The sequence below is a fragment of the Aspergillus puulaauensis genome, chromosome 1 (assembly GCF_016861865.1).
Source record: "Aspergillus puulaauensis MK2 DNA, chromosome 1, nearly complete sequence".
Taxonomy (NCBI): domain Eukaryota; kingdom Fungi; phylum Ascomycota; class Eurotiomycetes; order Eurotiales; family Aspergillaceae; genus Aspergillus; species Aspergillus puulaauensis.
Genome location: NC_054857.1, coordinates 5,647,197 through 5,663,580, shown reverse-complemented (window position 1 = coordinate 5,663,580; position 16,384 = coordinate 5,647,197). Strand labels below are relative to the sequence as shown.

Sequence of the window (16,384 nt, the reverse complement as noted above, 5' to 3'; positions counted from 1 at the left end):
GGATGAAGGTTGAGCGGCACTCAGTAAGGGTACGGAGATTTATGTGTGGTGACCGGACATCCAGTTTCCAGACTGGATGCTTGTGCATGAGTAATGCACATGTGCATAGCAGTAAGCAAGAAGCAGTGAGAACCAAGAATTGAGCTCCTCAGCCCCTGATCTTTGGTACGGATGGGAACCGCCTTCCGCGCCCGGCTCCACTATCATTTTCCCGTTTGGAACAGGTCAGCTGTCCGTTGATCAACACCAACAGTCGCAATCACAGTCCATCACAGAGGCAGGGAGTCAGCCAGCAGGAGTCAAGGAGTCAGGGCCCAAGGTAAATGATAGATCGCCTTTGCAGGCACAGTTACCAGGACACCGGGGCCAGGAAAAAGGGGCCGGCCCCATCTTGGAGCCCAACACTGGGGACTGGTTGGGCGACGGTTGTTTAGCTCTTTTGTCCCGCCGCTCCGCGGGCCTTCCCGAGCATGGGAGGAATTGATTGGCTGCTTCTGGATGACGAAGTCCCAGACTCCCAGGTCCAGAGGTGGATGGCTGGATAAAGGATGGAGACTGATCACTGGGACTACTGTTTAGCCTTGATTAGTTCCTGGAGCTGATGCTTCGTCCTGCCCCTTGGGCACGATTCATCATTTACGGATGCTCCAGGTCGGTTCCGCGAAGGGTGGGGAATCCGAGGCAACGGTTCGATTATCGGTTGTTAGATGAAGGATCAGGATGGGGGATTGGGATTGATTCAGGAAAAGCAATGAACGAGCTCTGACTGCCGTCCCGCGAATAGCGCGGTCCGTGGTTGACTGATAGTGAGTGTGACTGGTAAATATTCTACCATTATTGTACCAACGAGACTCAGTGACGAGTCGTCACTCTGCTGAGGCCCGGCCCGGTGCAGCTGTCCCATCATTCCTATTGAGGAAGACCCTCTCGGACCAGCTTTACGTTTGCCGCGAGAGGCTCGATCATTAATCCCACTCTGTGGTTGGGCAGACACGACAGTCAAGGAAAGCACTTCAATAAGTTGTTTCTCTGGTGGATGTCCCAGTCTCCTGGGAGTCCAGATCGGGCATGTTGCATCACACCCAGATAGCCGTACATGCAGCTGCGGAAGCAGGGGTAGCCAAAGTACCGTTGGTGTCGCATCAGCGCATCACATTCACAATCACCCCGTCTCCAGTTCACAATAGCCTCGCAACTGCCTCACCATCTGCCTCACATTCTTGCGATTGTCCGAGGTTACGCCTATTGCTTCTGACTGAGGCGAGCCAAGCCTGGGGAATGGGATACCTCGGTTATTAAATAAAGAGCCATCCAGCCGGTACGCGGAGATCGCTCGCGCAGCGTTCCGCCGAGGCGCGAGGAGCGAGGAGCGAGGATCAGGAGCGAAGACCAGCAGGACCGAAAATTGGGTCGATTCCGGAGTTTTCCCGCAAATGAACCAGGCGTTCCTATTCAGGAAATGACGGCCAATTTCAAAGGGGGAATCCGCCGCGCCCCCGACGGAAAAAGACGGTTGGAGAACGGGGAGATTTCCGGCCCAAAGCCGTTGAGCTAGCGGCACTTGCAAAAGGCGAATTTGTGACGGATCGTGGAGTCGCCTTGCTGTGTTGGGAGGAGGATTGTGCCTAGTTTTGCCGGTCGGCAATGGTGCGACGGCGGAGAGCAAGCTAGAAGGCGACGAGTCGTTCTTTGTCTTCTAGAGCATCCACGAGCTCGTCAAACTGGAGAAGCAGCGGGCCTGTGGCAGGTTGCTCCGGCCTCCGTCAGTCCAACAGCCTGACAAGGGGGCAACCCGTGGTTCAGGTTCGATTTCCAACGGGGAGATGAGCTGTGGGGATCGGGAGTTGATTTCCAGGCTCAAACGGCCATCCTCCGAGCAATGATACATTTGATACGGTTGACACAAATCGCTAATAGAAACAATTAATTCCTCCGTATCCTCCGACAGTCTGCTCAGAGTTCAGTCTCAGGTAACAAGCAGCGAAAATAATCGCCGGAGATTCCCCGCGCATACCGCGCAGCGGAGACACCCGTGATGTGATGAGCATTGAGGACGAATCTCACCCGAAAATCCCACGAGAGGATCCGATATTGCTTTTGCTACAAAGTACGCCTGTGATTGTCAAGAGGCAGGTAATGTGAACAGTCAAACCCGTCGAGTCTCGACTCTCAACTCTCAAGCCGCGACTCGCGACCGCGAAAATTCTCCAAAATTAAGATGGTTGTCGGCGTTTGACTGTTTGTTTCTGACCGCCAGAAAATGCAGCAGGGACTGGCCAGGATAGATGAGTTGGAGGGGTGAGTACATAATACATGCAGCGGCGTCGCACATCCGCCGGGAACAGGGTCTGCTCGAGCTCAAGGAGCGGTGAGAATGCATGACCAACACCAACATGAAGCACCGGTTGGGTACGAAACCCAGACCGCTCCACGAAGCAAACTGAAGAACTCCGTAGAGTCCGGAGTCTGTACGGAGTATGGCTGTCAGAATGGAATAATAAGCTGTAAAATGAGACGGTTCATCTGGGGAATGAATTATTCCGGGACAAGGACGAAAATCGTCAGCGGCTAAATGGAAAATCGTTGGCGGTTTATTTTATTTTATTTTATTTTATTTTTCTTTTCCTGAGTTGGTCCCTTCGTCCCCACGGCCGCGACCCCAAATTCCATCCGATCTTCCCCGGTCCGCGGACCGGCTGAAAGAACAGAGAATCCGACACAAAGGATGAAAGGAAGAACGGTTGAAGGATCAAAGACATAAATCGATAGATCCCGCCTCAAGTCGTCGCAACGTACTTTGTGTGTTGGATATCTGTCACCCTCTGGAGTCTGGACAGATCATTTCAAACCTCGAATTATTCAGAATATTCAAAATCAAACATCAAGCTGCAGCAGTCGACCGGAACGCCATTCCGCCTGATCGCCGCGTTTGACTCGCAGGTTGTCATCGTCGCCAAGTGGACGCCTCATTGCTGGGAGTTGGGCCTTTTGTGACTCGGGGCCCCACCCGATTTATTTATCCATTTTCGGGTCTCGAAAATGCCCAAATCGGGAATATAAAAAAAATAAAAAATAAAATAAAATAAATCCAAAAAATCCTCTCCCCGCGGCGCCTTATCTGCTGGGCCATGCAAGGGAGTCCAGAACCCCCGATCGATCTGGCCTGCCCTTTCACATTCATATATAGCCCTTTCACGCTCCGCTGTTTGTTCTGGGTCGCCTCCCTTCACCACACGCCTCATAACACACCCTTTCACCTACGGGCTATATAGCCTCTCGTCTCCCTCTCAACTCGCCTGAACTCCCCACTCTACTCACTAATCGACAACACCACCATCATTGTCTCCTCACTATCCACAACACCTGCAAGATGGTGTACCCATTCCAGCCCTGGAGCAGGGACCAGTCCAGCATACGCTCCTCCATCAGCGAGGCTAGCTCCAGCAACCACCATGTCTACTTTGACATGAGCTTCGGCAGCACATACTCTCCGCTGGCGAGCAGCATCCCGCCGCCGCCACCACCTTCACCAAACGACGACCTCCTCGACATCAACCCCCAGAAGTGCTCGTTCTCATCCAACTCGACCAACAACGCCTGTGCTTTCCCCTCATGGCCTAACCGCCCCTCGCTTATCAGCTGCGATTCAGAGGGCTCCTCGGCTAGCGCCTACCTTTCTGACGAGGACCTGTTCCCTGGTGGACCCATCACCCCAGAGCCGGTTATTGACGAGGAGTCCGCAGCCATCGATCCGCGCATGGGAGGCAGCAGCTTGACCACCGAGCAGCAGGTTCAAATGCTGCGCATGGCAGCCGAGGAGGAGGCCCAGCGATCACGCTTCCTCGCCCAGGTCCAGGCCCACGCCAAAGCCCAGCAGGCACTGCGCGTCGCTCAGCTAGTAGCCAGCGAGAAGGAAAGCAACAAGCGCACGAAGAAGCGCAAGCCCGTGGTCGCCGAGAAGAAGCGCCGCACCGCCTCGTCTTCCAAGGGCATTGTCTACCGCACTTAGACAGCCCCCGCGTCTTCAGCACTCGGTCGCTCCACGCGGGTCGTTCTTAGGGCTGTCCGAGCCGTGCTGACTTTACCCCATCAACACCACCACATCAACACAACATACCAACTCGCTGACCACCACGGCACACCTCGCCCCAGCTTCATCTCAGCATGACAGCAGCACAGCGAGGCTGAGCACACGTGCGGAGGTCAAACGCGCTGACCTCGGAGCGGGCGGGAATTCCCCAAAGAGGCAATCTCGCGCAGGCCTGTGATTCGGCGCCCGATCCGACCCGCGGCTTACCTAATACCAATCGCAGTCGGCGCCTGAAGAAATTCCCCCATGACTGTCTGCTCATGCACGCAGCAGCCTATCACCCACCTTGTCTTGACCGCCAGATCTCCTTCTCCCACTCTTCTTTACTTCTCACCCGATCTTATCACCTCTTTGCTTCTTCTCTTCTTGTCTGTGCTGTCAACTCCGGAGTATGACTCACTGGGCTCTTGATATCTATTTCGGGAAATCATTTCCTCCATAATTCTGCTTCACCTGCTTTACTGCTTTAGCGATCATCTGCCTCTTTTCATTTACTTATCTTATTATTCATGTCCTGTTCAATACCCAGTCGTGTACTCTTCTGTTTTCTTCATACCCGAGCGTGCCACGGCAGCTCACGTTAGTTACTACTTGGTTGCATTTCCTTTCCGACTTTCCTACTTACTAGCATAGCCCAGCGTCATACCCATACCATACCGGATATCTCTTATCCTGATTTGTCTTGCTTTATAACTAGGTAGCATCTACTCTTCTATTAGGTAGCATTCGACTCTGAATACGAGTTATGATTTTATCATACACAACATTATCCTATTCTTAGACTGCACTCTACTCACTACAGTAGTACTCTATGCAAAGCCGTATCCATAGCATTGGATTTAGGCCCCAAGCTGAAGCTGAAGCTGAAACTGAAACTGGCCCCTTCTCGCACTGCCTTGGTCCTTGGGCGGACTTCAGATCTGACCCCTCGGTCCGACATCAAACAACGACAGCAGGGCTAGTAACTAGGCCCTTAGAGTTAGTGCGGAGTCCAACACCGGAGCGCGTACTCCGTGGATACCTGAAGTGACTGGCTGACCTGACAGCGAAGTACTTTACTAGATGACACCTAAAGAACCAACGGTAACTAGGTGACTGACACGGCTTTCAAATCTAAAGCCGGAAAAAGCAAAACACGGTCTCGGGGTTCATCCATAATCATCACGACAAGTCCAACATGAACAAAGGAGGAAGAGTCCGGGCCATTTCATCGCAGCGCCATCGCGTCCTTTCTTTCTTTCTTAAATTAAGATTTATTCCTTTCGACTTAAACTTTCTCCCTGTCATTGAGTTGAATCAAACAAAATTGGATCGAAAGTAAGCCAAGTCACGTCAAGTCAAGTCAAGCCGTTGGCTTACGATGTCCATTATTCCAATGGGTTGTCTTTGATTATATGCAAAAGTACAAAAGTACTCTCGTACCCCTTTCTCAAAATCAAGCCTCTTAACTCAAAAAGCGAGCCGCCGGGAGTCAAAAGAAAGAAAGAAAGAAAGAGAACCTTGAGTTAAATATCTGGAAGTAAGGACTGGCGTCTCCCACTCGCCCTCGCTGCATTCATCTCCGGGCCCGAGTCTATTCAGAATCCAAATCTAGTCAAAACAAAGCAAGGTAAATCAAGTGAACATCCCAAACCCAAATCCAAATCCAAACCTCCAGTCTAGGCCCAAAGGCTAGACTTCCTAGTAATCCGAAACGCAGGCGATTGATTGATTGATTGATTGATTATCCTACAGCCCCCTCCCCAATAACTCACCCCCAACCTCCTTGAACAAAGAATCGCCTTTAACACCCTCAACGCCCTTCTTGCCGTCTACGACATCTTTCACACCTAGCGCGCGACAAAGGTCTAGCACTGCGCCGTCGTCAGGCGCCTCGTAGACGAGAAGGCCTAGAGCGAAGAGCAGCCCGTGCAGGGCCTCGGCGCTACTTGTTTCCTGTGTAAGCGCTTCGGCGACCGAGGCTGTTAGCGCGACTTGTTCTTCTTCTGTTAGGGGTTCGGCGCCGGCGTCTTGGTTGGTGGTGGTGGTGGTCGTGAATCGGGCGTTGTGGTTTATTGCGGCGAGGTTGTAGGCTAGAGAGGCGGCGACGACGCGGAGGTTGCTGTGCGTGTCGAGGAGGGTGGATGTTAAGAGGGAGAGGAGGGTTGGGCGGAGCGGGTTGGTTGGGGAGGAGAGATGGTGGGTGTAGAGGGGGGTTGAGAAGAGATTGCAGGCGAGTTGGACGGTGACGATGCGGAGGTTGTAGGGGGTGCTGGATTCGGAGGACTCGTCGAGGGTGAAGAGGGTGAGGAGGAGAGTGTGGGCTGTGTCTTCGGCGAAGTAGCCTGCCACGCGAGGGTCGATGAAGAGGAGTCGGGCGAGGTCGACGAGGGCGAAGCGGTTCTCTATCGGGAGAGACTGGAAGGTTTGCGTCAGGTAGGGTGCGAAGTGAGGTAGGTCTGCTGGTAATGGGGTGTCTGCTGCGGACTCGGTGCGACGCTTGATGAAGTCGATAATGGAGAGGAGGGTGGCGTCTTGGTCGTGTGGTTTGAGCTTCTGGACGAGCTTCTCAAGCGGAGGAGTCTTCTTGTACATGACGTAGTTGGTGATGGTGCGCTGGAAGCTGGGCAGGCGAAGCTCGCGGTGTCGGTGCGAAGGGTGTGCCATCTCGAGAAGGAGCCGGACGTTACCACGTAGCTTGCCGGCATCCGCTCCGCTCCATTGATCGAGTTGCTCACCTCGTAGGAGGGTCATGAAGGTAGGTGTTGCGCGTATGCTGTACCGCATGCCGACGTCCTGGGCAATACTGGTGTCCACCTTGATGAGGATAGCCCGAGGGCCAGCCTCCTCAGCGAGCTCATCGTACAACGGGTACATCATCTTGCACGGAGGGCAAGTCGCCGAGGTGAAGAATATGACCGCACAAGACTTCGAAGCGGAAGACAGTTGTGTCTCCAGCTCGCTCAAGTTGGTCACCACACGGACCTTATTTTGGGACTGGACAGCAGCAGGCCGTGCAGCAGGCCGTGCAGCAGGCCGTGCAGAAGGCCCTGGCAGACCTGGCCCTGGGGCCTGCGTTACCCCACGCAGGGCACCCTCAAGCTGGGGCTTCAGCATCTGACCTAGTGGCGTGCGTAGGAAAGTCTCAGGCAGGTTCCTAATATGCTCGGGGATACTCTTCCCGACAAGGAACATGGACAAATCTTGAGTGAAGTTGTTGCAGTTATGCAGGAAGAGATCGTAGGACTGTACTTCATTAGTAGGTAACCCTACAACTGGGGCGTACCCATACCTCTGGAGTATAGACGGAGCTCAGCGATTGCAGATACTCCTCTATCACTTCGAATGGGAGCTCGCTCTTGCCCATACGGACTTTCTCCATGGGTTGTCCATGATGTGTGCTACCAGGAAGAGCAGTCTGAATGCCCTGGCCGAAGTAGTACTCAACGTTATTGAAGACTAAGGATGTGTGATACACCGCATCGATCTGCGTCCCAGTCAAGGCCATCGAATACTACTCAAGTCAGAGATGTCGTTTTCGTGAGCATTGTACATACCATTCGTGCCATTCCCTGTGCGAGTTAGCAATGTAAACCATCTTCTGTGGTGAGTAACTTACCTGGGACAGGTCATATACATACAGCTCTATATCCATAATGAGCCGTAGTTTCGCAGGGAACTCGATTCCAAGCAAGAAATCAATAAAAGAATTTAAAAAATATCAAAGTAAAGTAGAATGATCAGCCTCCTACAAATGCGTGCGAAGAAAAGCAACCAGGCAGATGCCAGGCACGAAGCCTTACGTCAGCATCACGGGCGTGAGCTTCCGTCCTCTTCGATGAGATGCGACGGTCCAACACCTCATCAGATATCCAGCTATCCGCTGCAGTCGTCCAGGTCTGCAATATGATTGTCTGACGGAAGTCAAGAGTCCAATCCATCTTTCACCGCGCCCACCAATGGCCGAGCTCCGCGGCTGGCTCTTTCACGGCTTTCTTTGACGTCAATCGCAAACCACCGCATCCAAGCTAAGCTTCCTAACCCAACGGCCACATGGTGAGCTCACCTATTTCACACTCGCTTCTTCACTAGGTATTTAACTAACGCTATGTCAAAAAAGCCACCAAAGAAGCGCTCCGCGCCCAGCGCATCCTCGTCAGCCCCCAAGAAAGCACGACAATCCAAACTCGCGAAAGAGAACGACATCAGCGGCGAAGAAGAAAACGAGATCAAAGAGGTGTTCCACATCTTCTCCGAGCCGAACGAAGAATTCCCCAATGAAAAGGAAGGAGTAATTGCGAGGGAGGATGTGCGGAAGGCTCTTGTGTATGTTGGTCCTCTCCGAGATGCGACAGCCAGCTATAGACGCTGACACCGACGGTTCAATAGAGCTCTAGGTCTCTCGCCCGAGTCTTCACAGGAACTCCAATCGATTCTCTCGGCGATAGACCCCACGGTCACGGGGTACGTTCCTTATGCGCCGTTTCTCTCCGTCGCGGCGGCGAAACTGCGATCGCGGTCTGACGAGGCGATGTCCGCGGAGGTTGACACTGCGTTTCAGCTGTTTACCCGTGGGACGGACGGGCCGATAACGTTGAGCCATTTGAGAAGGATTGCGCGCGAATTGAAAGAGGATTCGGGCGATGCGTTGCTTAGGGATATGATTCTGGAAGCTAATGGGGGTGCTGGTGTGGATGCTGGGGTGTCGTTGGAGCAATTTCATGAGATTATGTTACGGGCTGGCGTTTTCTAGGTTGGGTTTCTTACGGTCATGAATTATTGCGTGCATGGTGTTTATGGTGTTGGATGCGGCCTTTGGTGCATACATAATTTTACCAGTATAATTGCTGAAGTTTGGTCAATGACAAAAGTTTAGGTATTAATGTATTCGAAATGGGTACTGATACAGCCGAGATTCCAAGGCCTGTGATATAAATACAAATAAGGGAGAAATTTGGCAAGCCGCTAACGCCTATTATGCTCTGTTTGGGTATCATTGTACACGCAACTGCATGTTTGAGTTCAAGAGGACGTGATGGTCAGTCGAAGGGTGGCCAATACTGGAGGTTTAGTCAACTTCCGAGTTAGGCTGGCCCTTCTCGCTGGGCGGGTCAACGCCGTCTATCGATACGCTTGTAGCGCGGGAAGCGTCGGAGACTGTTGAACGATCGGTGGCTGTCGAGGTAATAGAGGACATATCTTCCGGTGAGGTAGAACTGAAACTCGACACCGGATTCCCAACTCCATTAGAGCCGACACCGCCTAACTCGGAGACAGACGCTTCAACAGCTTCATAGAACAGCATGAATGCGCCTCCCTGGGTCATCACATTCTCCTCGCTAACCATTTGAACGTCCTCATCGCTCAGTCGGTACCAACGTTCGGTCCTTTCTTTCTCGCCGTCCGCCTCCAAGATTGATTCGGGGACGTGGGCCGGGAATATATCGACCGGGTACTTTCTATAGCATATATAATGGCCATTCTCGTGGCGACCATAGTGAGTAATTACCGCGCGCAACTCGTAACGGCGTCCGAAAGTATCTCTCACGGCGCCTGGCGGCGGTAGCATCGATACCCGAGGATCTGTGCCCCAGTTCTCGATCTTCTCCTTGACGGCTTCCGCATAACTCCCGCCTAGGCACCATTCGCTCAAATCAATGACGCGGGGAAACTTGACGGCTGCGTAGTTCTTCCTCAGTAACCCAGTGGTTTCGTCAAAAACACTCCGATTGATATGAATGGTGAGGCAGTTGGGAGGCCTTGCAATAACAGCTTGCCTTGATTTTGTTGTAGAAACCCTGCTCTTCGAGGGAATGTGGCATGTCTTCGACAACGTCTTCTCCGTAAAATCGGTGTCATCTAGTGCCTCTTCAACAGCTTGCAGTCGCTGCTCAGCTGATGTTTTGAGCGCGTCAGACATCTTTGTTGAGTCGGCCGTCTGTGAGAGATTTTCGTCATCCTTGATTTGCTGCAGCAGACTGCGAAGTTGGTCTTGAGCGCGAAGCAAGGTACACTTCGCGCATTCCACACCCTCAATCGGCTCCAGATTCATATATTCATCCAGACAGTCCCGAACATCGTACTCGTAGCTCGTGCCTAAAGGCACCGTCAAGCAATTGAAAGGAATTAGGGATAGTCCTTCTGTCCATCCACATTGCATGCATCCAACTCTCTGCGCAAGAAGACCTTCCAAAGGATTGCGGAATGATTGCTTCCCCGATTGCCCTGCTTCAGAAGGACCATTTGCCTGTGCTGAAACAGCCCCAATAACGTGTTCTTGCGGTCCCGCCATCTTCAAACCAAGGTTGCGCGTCTGTCGTCTTGTAGCCTGCTGTACCTCATGATCGATTTGGTCCACCACCTTTGAAAAGTACTCCTGGGCATCCTGCTGCTGCCAGCTGCTCATCGATTTTAAATCCGCGGGAGTCCATAGCCGCTGTCCGTAGTTATCCGCAGCATTCAGCCGTTCGATGACCCCCCTGAGCGCTTCATGAGTCGAAAGTGAGAATTTCCCGCTAAGGAAATCGATATTCCGCCCTAGAAATTCCGCAAATGACGGGAGCGACGCTAGCCCTTGGATTATGCTGTTCTGGTAGCACGAGTTATCCCAGTTTCCTAACCCGGGTGGCACAGTGTCCTTGCTTCCCAGGAGGGCGGTGCTGAGTCCGGAGAGAGCCGTCGGCCGAGGGAATAACGAAGGGAACGAAGCATGGTCGAATCCGAGTATACGCTGCATCGCCTCACCTTTCGCTTGGAAGGTCAACGGGTCCGAAGGTTCCTCTGTTGCGGCTTTCGAGTCCAGGGCGGCGATTATTCGAGACGGCGTCAGGTAGACGATGAGATCCCACACGGCGCCAACAACCGATACTGGGACTGATTTAAAGTAGCTCAGAAAAAAGAAAACTGATACAGCTGTCACAAGAATATACGTCAGGTTTGCGTTCTGCAAGTGATGCCAGAAGTCATCATAATCGGAGGTCGTTCTGCTGTTATAGCGACTCTGAGCGAGGAAGTCAATCCCCCCTCTGCGAGCATTCATGGCTGATGAAAAACTATGAAACACGGCATAGAGACAGCGTTGCTGGAAACATAGGCAACTGTAGGATGACGGAGAAAAAGTGTAGTATGGAAAGAGGAAGCACCTGCAGATCGGCTGCATGAAAGCGCCCCAGCTGCACTTTGGGTCCGTGCGGTCGCCCGTAGCGGACTTTTATCGATAGCGGTCTCCACAAAAATATTCTACGTAAAAAAAACTACACATACGACGACATCAAATTATGGCGAAAGCAAGGAGTGAGCTGCCCATTTTACCTCTAGCTAGGGTATTAACTGCGTCTAAATGCATATGCTAACAGTATTGTATCAGCTGTATCAAAACACTCAAGGGCTGCCCGCCGGGCAGCGTCACCGAGTCTCGACCTCGACAAGTCCTTGACCTCCCTCGCTCGAGCCGAGAACACGCCAATGCAACGCGAGTCCATTCTTGCTGATCGTGCCAATGCTGGCGTGTCAAAGAAACAGTCAAATCCAAAATCCAAATCACGGGCGCAACGCTTGCGGCAGCAGAAGGGCATGGACAAGGCAGAGGCTATTATGGATCAGTTAGAGATCAAGGTGTCCAAGAGCGAAACCCGAGCGAAAACCATCAAATCTCGCAGTGTAAGTGTTCAAACACCCTGCAAATCCCGTTCTTAAACCTAACGGGCGTATCTAGGCCGAGTGGAGCGACCTGAACGGAAAAGCGACCAAATTTGACGCACTGGCTGAAGCAGGTAGTAATGACGACGACGATGCCATGGCTGATGCTTCCACAGCCACAGGGAACAAGCCCAAATCACGCCAAGAACCTGCTACTCAAAACGTCGCGATGGACGAGCATGCTCCTGTTGATGAGGACGACGAGATTACCTGAGGCATTGACCATAAGTTGGATAAAAGACGAAGTGATCGCATCACTATTTCTTTGGCCGGAGCTGGTTGATCATCCTGCCAACCTCGACGGCAGACGGGCCGGAGGCCTTCGCTTGAAGGACTTCGAGGGTATTGACGTCTTTTGCCTTGAAGGCTTCCTCTCCGGCCTTTACAATCATTCCGCATTTTACCCACATCTCAATCCTCTCCTCGGCGGGCAGGTTGGTGCATTTAGGGACGAAGACCGAAGCCAGCTTTGTGTTTCCAGCACCTAAAATCTCGTTATAGAAAGGCTTCACGTTCATGTCAGCTTATGCAATGATACCAATGATATAATGTCTTCACTCACCTCCCATCCTATCGGTGATTTCTTAATCTTGGCGATTTCTTCCAATTCACCCCAGTCACGCTTAGCCACCAATGCCCGTAGTCTCAACCACCAATATGTCTTCTCGGGCATCTTGAAGTCGCTTTGGATCTTCTGTGCCCGTTTACCGTATCCCGATCTGATCAATCTGTAGATTGTCTCATTCAAGCTCAGGCCGAGGAACTCGGATCTTTCTGCCAGATCCTTATCCAAGGTTTCTTGAACTTTGAGTAGTTGTGACGACTCAGTGAGTAGCTTCTGCTGCAAGATCAATGTCGGGTCTTTAGAGTCGGAGATTAACCGGGAAGCGAGCTGGAGCTGTTCCTGTTTGCGCGGCAAGTCTGTCTGCTTCAAAGCATCCGAAAGAAGCACGTTGGAGCCATCCAAAGGCCGGTCGTCTTGATAGAATAAATCCTTCAGCAGTTCAGTGTCCTCTTCTCGGGCGGTCGTCTCCACAAGTGCAGATGCCATTGGGCGCGTGTTAATCATCCTGAAGAAGCTAGCGATGGGAAGCTTGCTTTTCAGTTGAAGAAGTACGTAGTTGACAAGGTCATCGTCTCCGCTCTGGATCGCCTTGTCCAGCGCGATCTCATCCTCTTCCATATTGAGCAACAGTGGAACCTGTTTCCCGGCCCGCGGTTCGTGGTTCAAAAGCTCCGTTGCTAGATTTGTGCGGCCCTCATCATAAGCGGCCTGTGCGATTACCTCAAAGGAGATCCCCGGCTTCCCGTCCAGTCTCTGCACGATCAACTTGCACACAGCTTCATCGTCGACTGTGGAAACCTTGACTTTCGAGCTCGCCCAGTGCACGTATATTTTGTCAGCAGGTAGTTGGAGGTATTCTGATATACGAATTGCAAGTAGGTACTCTCTCCTGTTCACAAGACGCTCAATCAGTTTCTCCGGAGTTAGTCGCATATACTGCTCATATGAAACAGGGAGTCCTATTTCAAAATCCCTCACTGCCTGCAAGACTCGCAGCTTCTCGGTCATCTCAACAAACTCATCGCTGTTGTACAGATCTAGAACTGATTTTCCAAAGGAAGCTGCTTTTAGCAACCGCTTCTGCCAGTGAGCGTCGAACTCCATTCCGGATGCCTTGACACAGGCATCAACAGCCTCTGGCAGGCTTGGCTTGATCCGTTGAATATTATCGTCCGCTTTGGGAGACTTCTTCTCTAGGAGGTCGATGGAATCCAGAAGAACGGACGCTGGGGATGTCGAGCCGAGTCGGAAAATAGTCTCAGTTACGTCTGCTCTAGTCAGCAGGAGAAACAATGGGATATTAAGCAGGAGACTTGCCTGATACCTTGTGTAGAAACTCATATGTATCATTAGTGACTAGACCAACGCCATCAAACTCTGGCAGGACATGGACGGTTCCATCGTAGTAATACCTGCTGAATCAGAAATTTTCTAGCATAGCGGATGGTAAACTTACCGTGCAGCAGCCCCATTCGGCCCGATGAGATGCACCTCGTCTTCCCAGGCAATAATAACCGCGTCATCGCCACACCACTCCACGGAGCGAGGGGTGACGCGGGAATCTGGGTCATATTCGCTGTACTTGCTTTGGAAGTCACTGCTCACCACCCAGACTTTGCCTTCGGCCGTGATAAGCGCAACGAAGCGTCCCGTAGGCGATACACTAGCGTGCTTGAACGGTCCATTTTGGAGCACTTTATCCTCGGCCTCCGTGGGATCGACGAGATAGATCGTCTTATCAACAGCAAGAAGAACCTCGACCGAGCGAGACAGCGTATAGGCCGGAGGAATCAATGACCATGAAGCGACTTCCCCTTCCGGGCACTGTGCTAATAGCCTTGGTCGCGGCTCGTGGTAATTGGAAACAGCAATTAGCTGATTGTTGGCAAGCAAAGCAACAAAGCCCGAGTTCCAGAACCGGCATGCCCGCACTCCGTACTCTTCAGCTCCCTATGGAAGTTAGCCTATGGCTTTGAAATCCGGACTCGATTTGGATTGCGCTTACATTCCCCAGGGAAAATGAAGTAAAGTCACCGTACAAGCCAAAGTACCGTCGGACAGTGCCATCCTCAGTAATCACAAGTAACTCCTCCTGATCGGACCACCCAAGCCCTCTTATCGTGCCATGTTCCCACTGGTATGAGTCAGATATACAGCTAGCTCACTGGTAAGGCAAATGAACTCACATTAAGACGGTTAATCAGCTTCCCGGAACGGGAGTAAATGTCAATGTTCGACTTCGACGTCTGCGCGTCTCGAAACCTCATGGGTTTGCTTTCATCTCGATACAGCGCTACATCAATCAACACTTAATTCAACCAAACGCAGCAGAGAAGCGCATACCAATGGCCCCTCCGTACGGCGCGCCGGCAACGATGTAGTTCTCCAACTCGACATCCTCGTCGAAGACGGAGAAGTAAACAGGGACTTTTCGGTAAAAGCTAGTTCCTAGCCTTTCCCAGTTAGCCAGTGGATTAGACGGCGCCATTGGCAGAGGACAGATTCATGGAAAGGCGGCCGATGCAGTGGTTGTTTCTTGGTCGCCGCCTGTTGTCGTTCGGAGCTCAAGCTCACATGGCTGGGCCCGGCGCTAACCCGATTTGACTACGCCCATATCAAGCTGCCCACAGCCACTGCGGCCCCGACTTTCTCCATCAATCTATAGATCCAATTATGTTGATGCACCATGAGCGCCATCTCGGAATACAATGATGGATGATACGCAAGACATAAGCAAGCTTGCTCGTGAACTGTCGGATCTTGAATTGGCTCTCCTCCTGTGTCTGGGCGGACAGGAACACTGCTTGATTGAAGCTACTGGGGGCAACATTAATGACGTTGCTGCGGAACTCGCCTTGGTGAGTTGAACATGATTCTTTTATTCGACGACTAACGACGGCTCCAGATCTGCTCGCATACCTATGGTCTTGTGTACAAAGTTGCGGAATTCTCAGACACCACAACTCTCGAAGAGTTTTGCGATCAAATATGTGCCTACCCTCGCAAGGAACCGGGGGGTGCAGTGGAATACAGCACTGTTGATGTTGTTATTGCGAAAAATCTCGACTGTGCGTCTGAAAATATACATCTCGAGGCTCTAGAGGTACGGTACCGCTTCACCAACATCTGATTATTCACTCGGCTAACGTATCCTTAGTTGATGCGGTCGAAGAAGTTGGCGACGGGGCACGATATCATCGAAGCCCCGCCGCACTTCTTGTTTGTCCCTGTTGTAAAACGTGATCCAGGGCAGGTTCGACCGAAGCTCAACGCCCATCTAGTAAGTTTACTGCTAATCACTGCGACGCTACTACTAACCTACATAGATTGACAACCTCCTAATCTCGCATTTCCACGACTCTGAAGATGGCTACGTGTATTTAGAAGATGATGATTGGCAATCGGATGGACAGGCATCCCTGTCCTCGGTAATTCATAGAACGGGCTCCAACGAGCACAATCGACATCCAAGCATCGGCCATGAGGTAAACCTACCACAAGTTTAAAGCTACGCGAGTACTGACCCGGCCAGCTCCTAGATAGGCTTCATGGCGCCAGCAAGGCAGTCAAAGCTACCGCAGAGCTCATCCGCTATCAACAAGACATAGTCGTCTTCCTTCGGCTGAGCCGTGCTGTTGGGGGTGGCATTTCCGCGCGATCCAACATCCAATTCACAAAACTTGCCAAGTAAATCACTAGCTCTACCACACCATTCCATAGAAGCTAATATCTGCAGACTTCTTGCTGTCATCCACGGCGTCGACTATCTCACGCCGTCGATCGTGGCGCTCGCGGCGAAAAAGGTTTTTCGCCATCGGATCGTCGTTGCGAGGCCTGAGGATGATCGCAGTTTGCAATATGGGAGTGATCTGAGGGCTGTGGCCAAGGTGTTGGAATATGCGACTCCGGACACGATACTTGAGAGTGTGCTTACGCTGGAAGCTCCTCTATAGACAACACCTGGCACAGCGGTCGGGAAGGGATTCACAGGTGTCTAGTAACGAATTATAGATAAATATCCGAATTAATACTCATTTCCCAAAGCCAAGCCC

The 16,384-nt window shown here is 51.9% G+C and overlaps 7 protein-coding genes across 7 annotated transcripts; 4 read left to right on the top strand and 3 right to left on the bottom strand.

Annotated features, from left to right (window-relative positions):
• Window positions 1–3,370: 3,370 nt before the first annotated feature.
• APUU_12236A (uncharacterized protein) lies at window positions 3,371–4,009 on the top strand (the record flags this gene model as incomplete). The annotated part of the gene is made up of 1 exon (XM_041698415.1): window positions 3,371–4,009. The coding sequence occupies one exon, from the start codon at window positions 3,371–3,373 to the stop codon at window positions 4,007–4,009; it is 639 nt and encodes a 212-aa protein (XP_041551602.1).
• Window positions 4,010–5,818: 1,809 nt separating this feature from the next.
• On the bottom strand, window positions 5,819–7,724 carry APUU_12235S (bifunctional C97 family peptidase/thioredoxin family protein; the record flags this gene model as incomplete). The annotated part of the gene is made up of 4 exons (XM_041698414.1): window positions 5,819–7,315; window positions 7,362–7,583; window positions 7,627–7,641; window positions 7,689–7,724. 4 exons carry the CDS (start codon window positions 7,722–7,724, stop codon window positions 5,819–5,821), a joined length of 1,770 nt encoding a protein of 589 aa, XP_041551601.1.
• Window positions 7,725–8,122: 398 nt separating this feature from the next.
• APUU_12234A (EF-hand superfamily Ca2+-modulated protein) lies at window positions 8,123–8,822 on the top strand (the record flags this gene model as incomplete). The annotated part of the gene is made up of 3 exons (XM_041698413.1): window positions 8,123–8,125; window positions 8,190–8,395; window positions 8,459–8,822. 3 exons carry the CDS (start codon window positions 8,123–8,125, stop codon window positions 8,820–8,822), a joined length of 573 nt encoding a protein of 190 aa, XP_041551600.1.
• A 315-nt stretch (window positions 8,823–9,137) lies between these two features.
• APUU_12233S (ubiquitin-specific protease UBP1) lies at window positions 9,138–11,108 on the bottom strand (the record flags this gene model as incomplete). Its single annotated transcript, XM_041698412.1, has 1 exon — window positions 9,138–11,108. The coding sequence occupies one exon, from the start codon at window positions 11,106–11,108 to the stop codon at window positions 9,138–9,140; it is 1,971 nt and encodes a 656-aa protein (XP_041551599.1).
• A 238-nt stretch (window positions 11,109–11,346) lies between these two features.
• On the top strand, window positions 11,347–11,981 carry APUU_12232A (Alb1 domain-containing protein; the record flags this gene model as incomplete). The annotated part of the gene is made up of 3 exons (XM_041698411.1): window positions 11,347–11,362; window positions 11,436–11,728; window positions 11,784–11,981. The coding sequence occupies 3 exons, from the start codon at window positions 11,347–11,349 to the stop codon at window positions 11,979–11,981; spliced, it is 507 nt and encodes a 168-aa protein (XP_041551598.1).
• Window positions 11,982–12,024: 43 nt separating this feature from the next.
• Window positions 12,025–14,820, bottom strand: vp16 (tethering complex subunit VPS16; the record flags this gene model as incomplete). The annotated part of the gene is made up of 7 exons (XM_041698410.1): window positions 12,025–12,273; window positions 12,330–13,600; window positions 13,650–13,744; window positions 13,789–14,282; window positions 14,338–14,466; window positions 14,519–14,625; window positions 14,676–14,820. 7 exons carry the CDS (start codon window positions 14,818–14,820, stop codon window positions 12,025–12,027), a joined length of 2,490 nt encoding a protein of 829 aa, XP_041551597.1.
• Window positions 14,821–15,040: 220 nt separating this feature from the next.
• On the top strand, window positions 15,041–16,285 carry APUU_12230A (uncharacterized protein; the record flags this gene model as incomplete). Its single annotated transcript, XM_041698409.1, has 6 exons — window positions 15,041–15,190; window positions 15,238–15,435; window positions 15,490–15,612; window positions 15,659–15,817; window positions 15,865–16,019; window positions 16,069–16,285. 6 exons carry the CDS (start codon window positions 15,041–15,043, stop codon window positions 16,283–16,285), a joined length of 1,002 nt encoding a protein of 333 aa, XP_041551596.1.
• Between the last annotated feature and the right edge of the window lie 99 nt (window positions 16,286–16,384).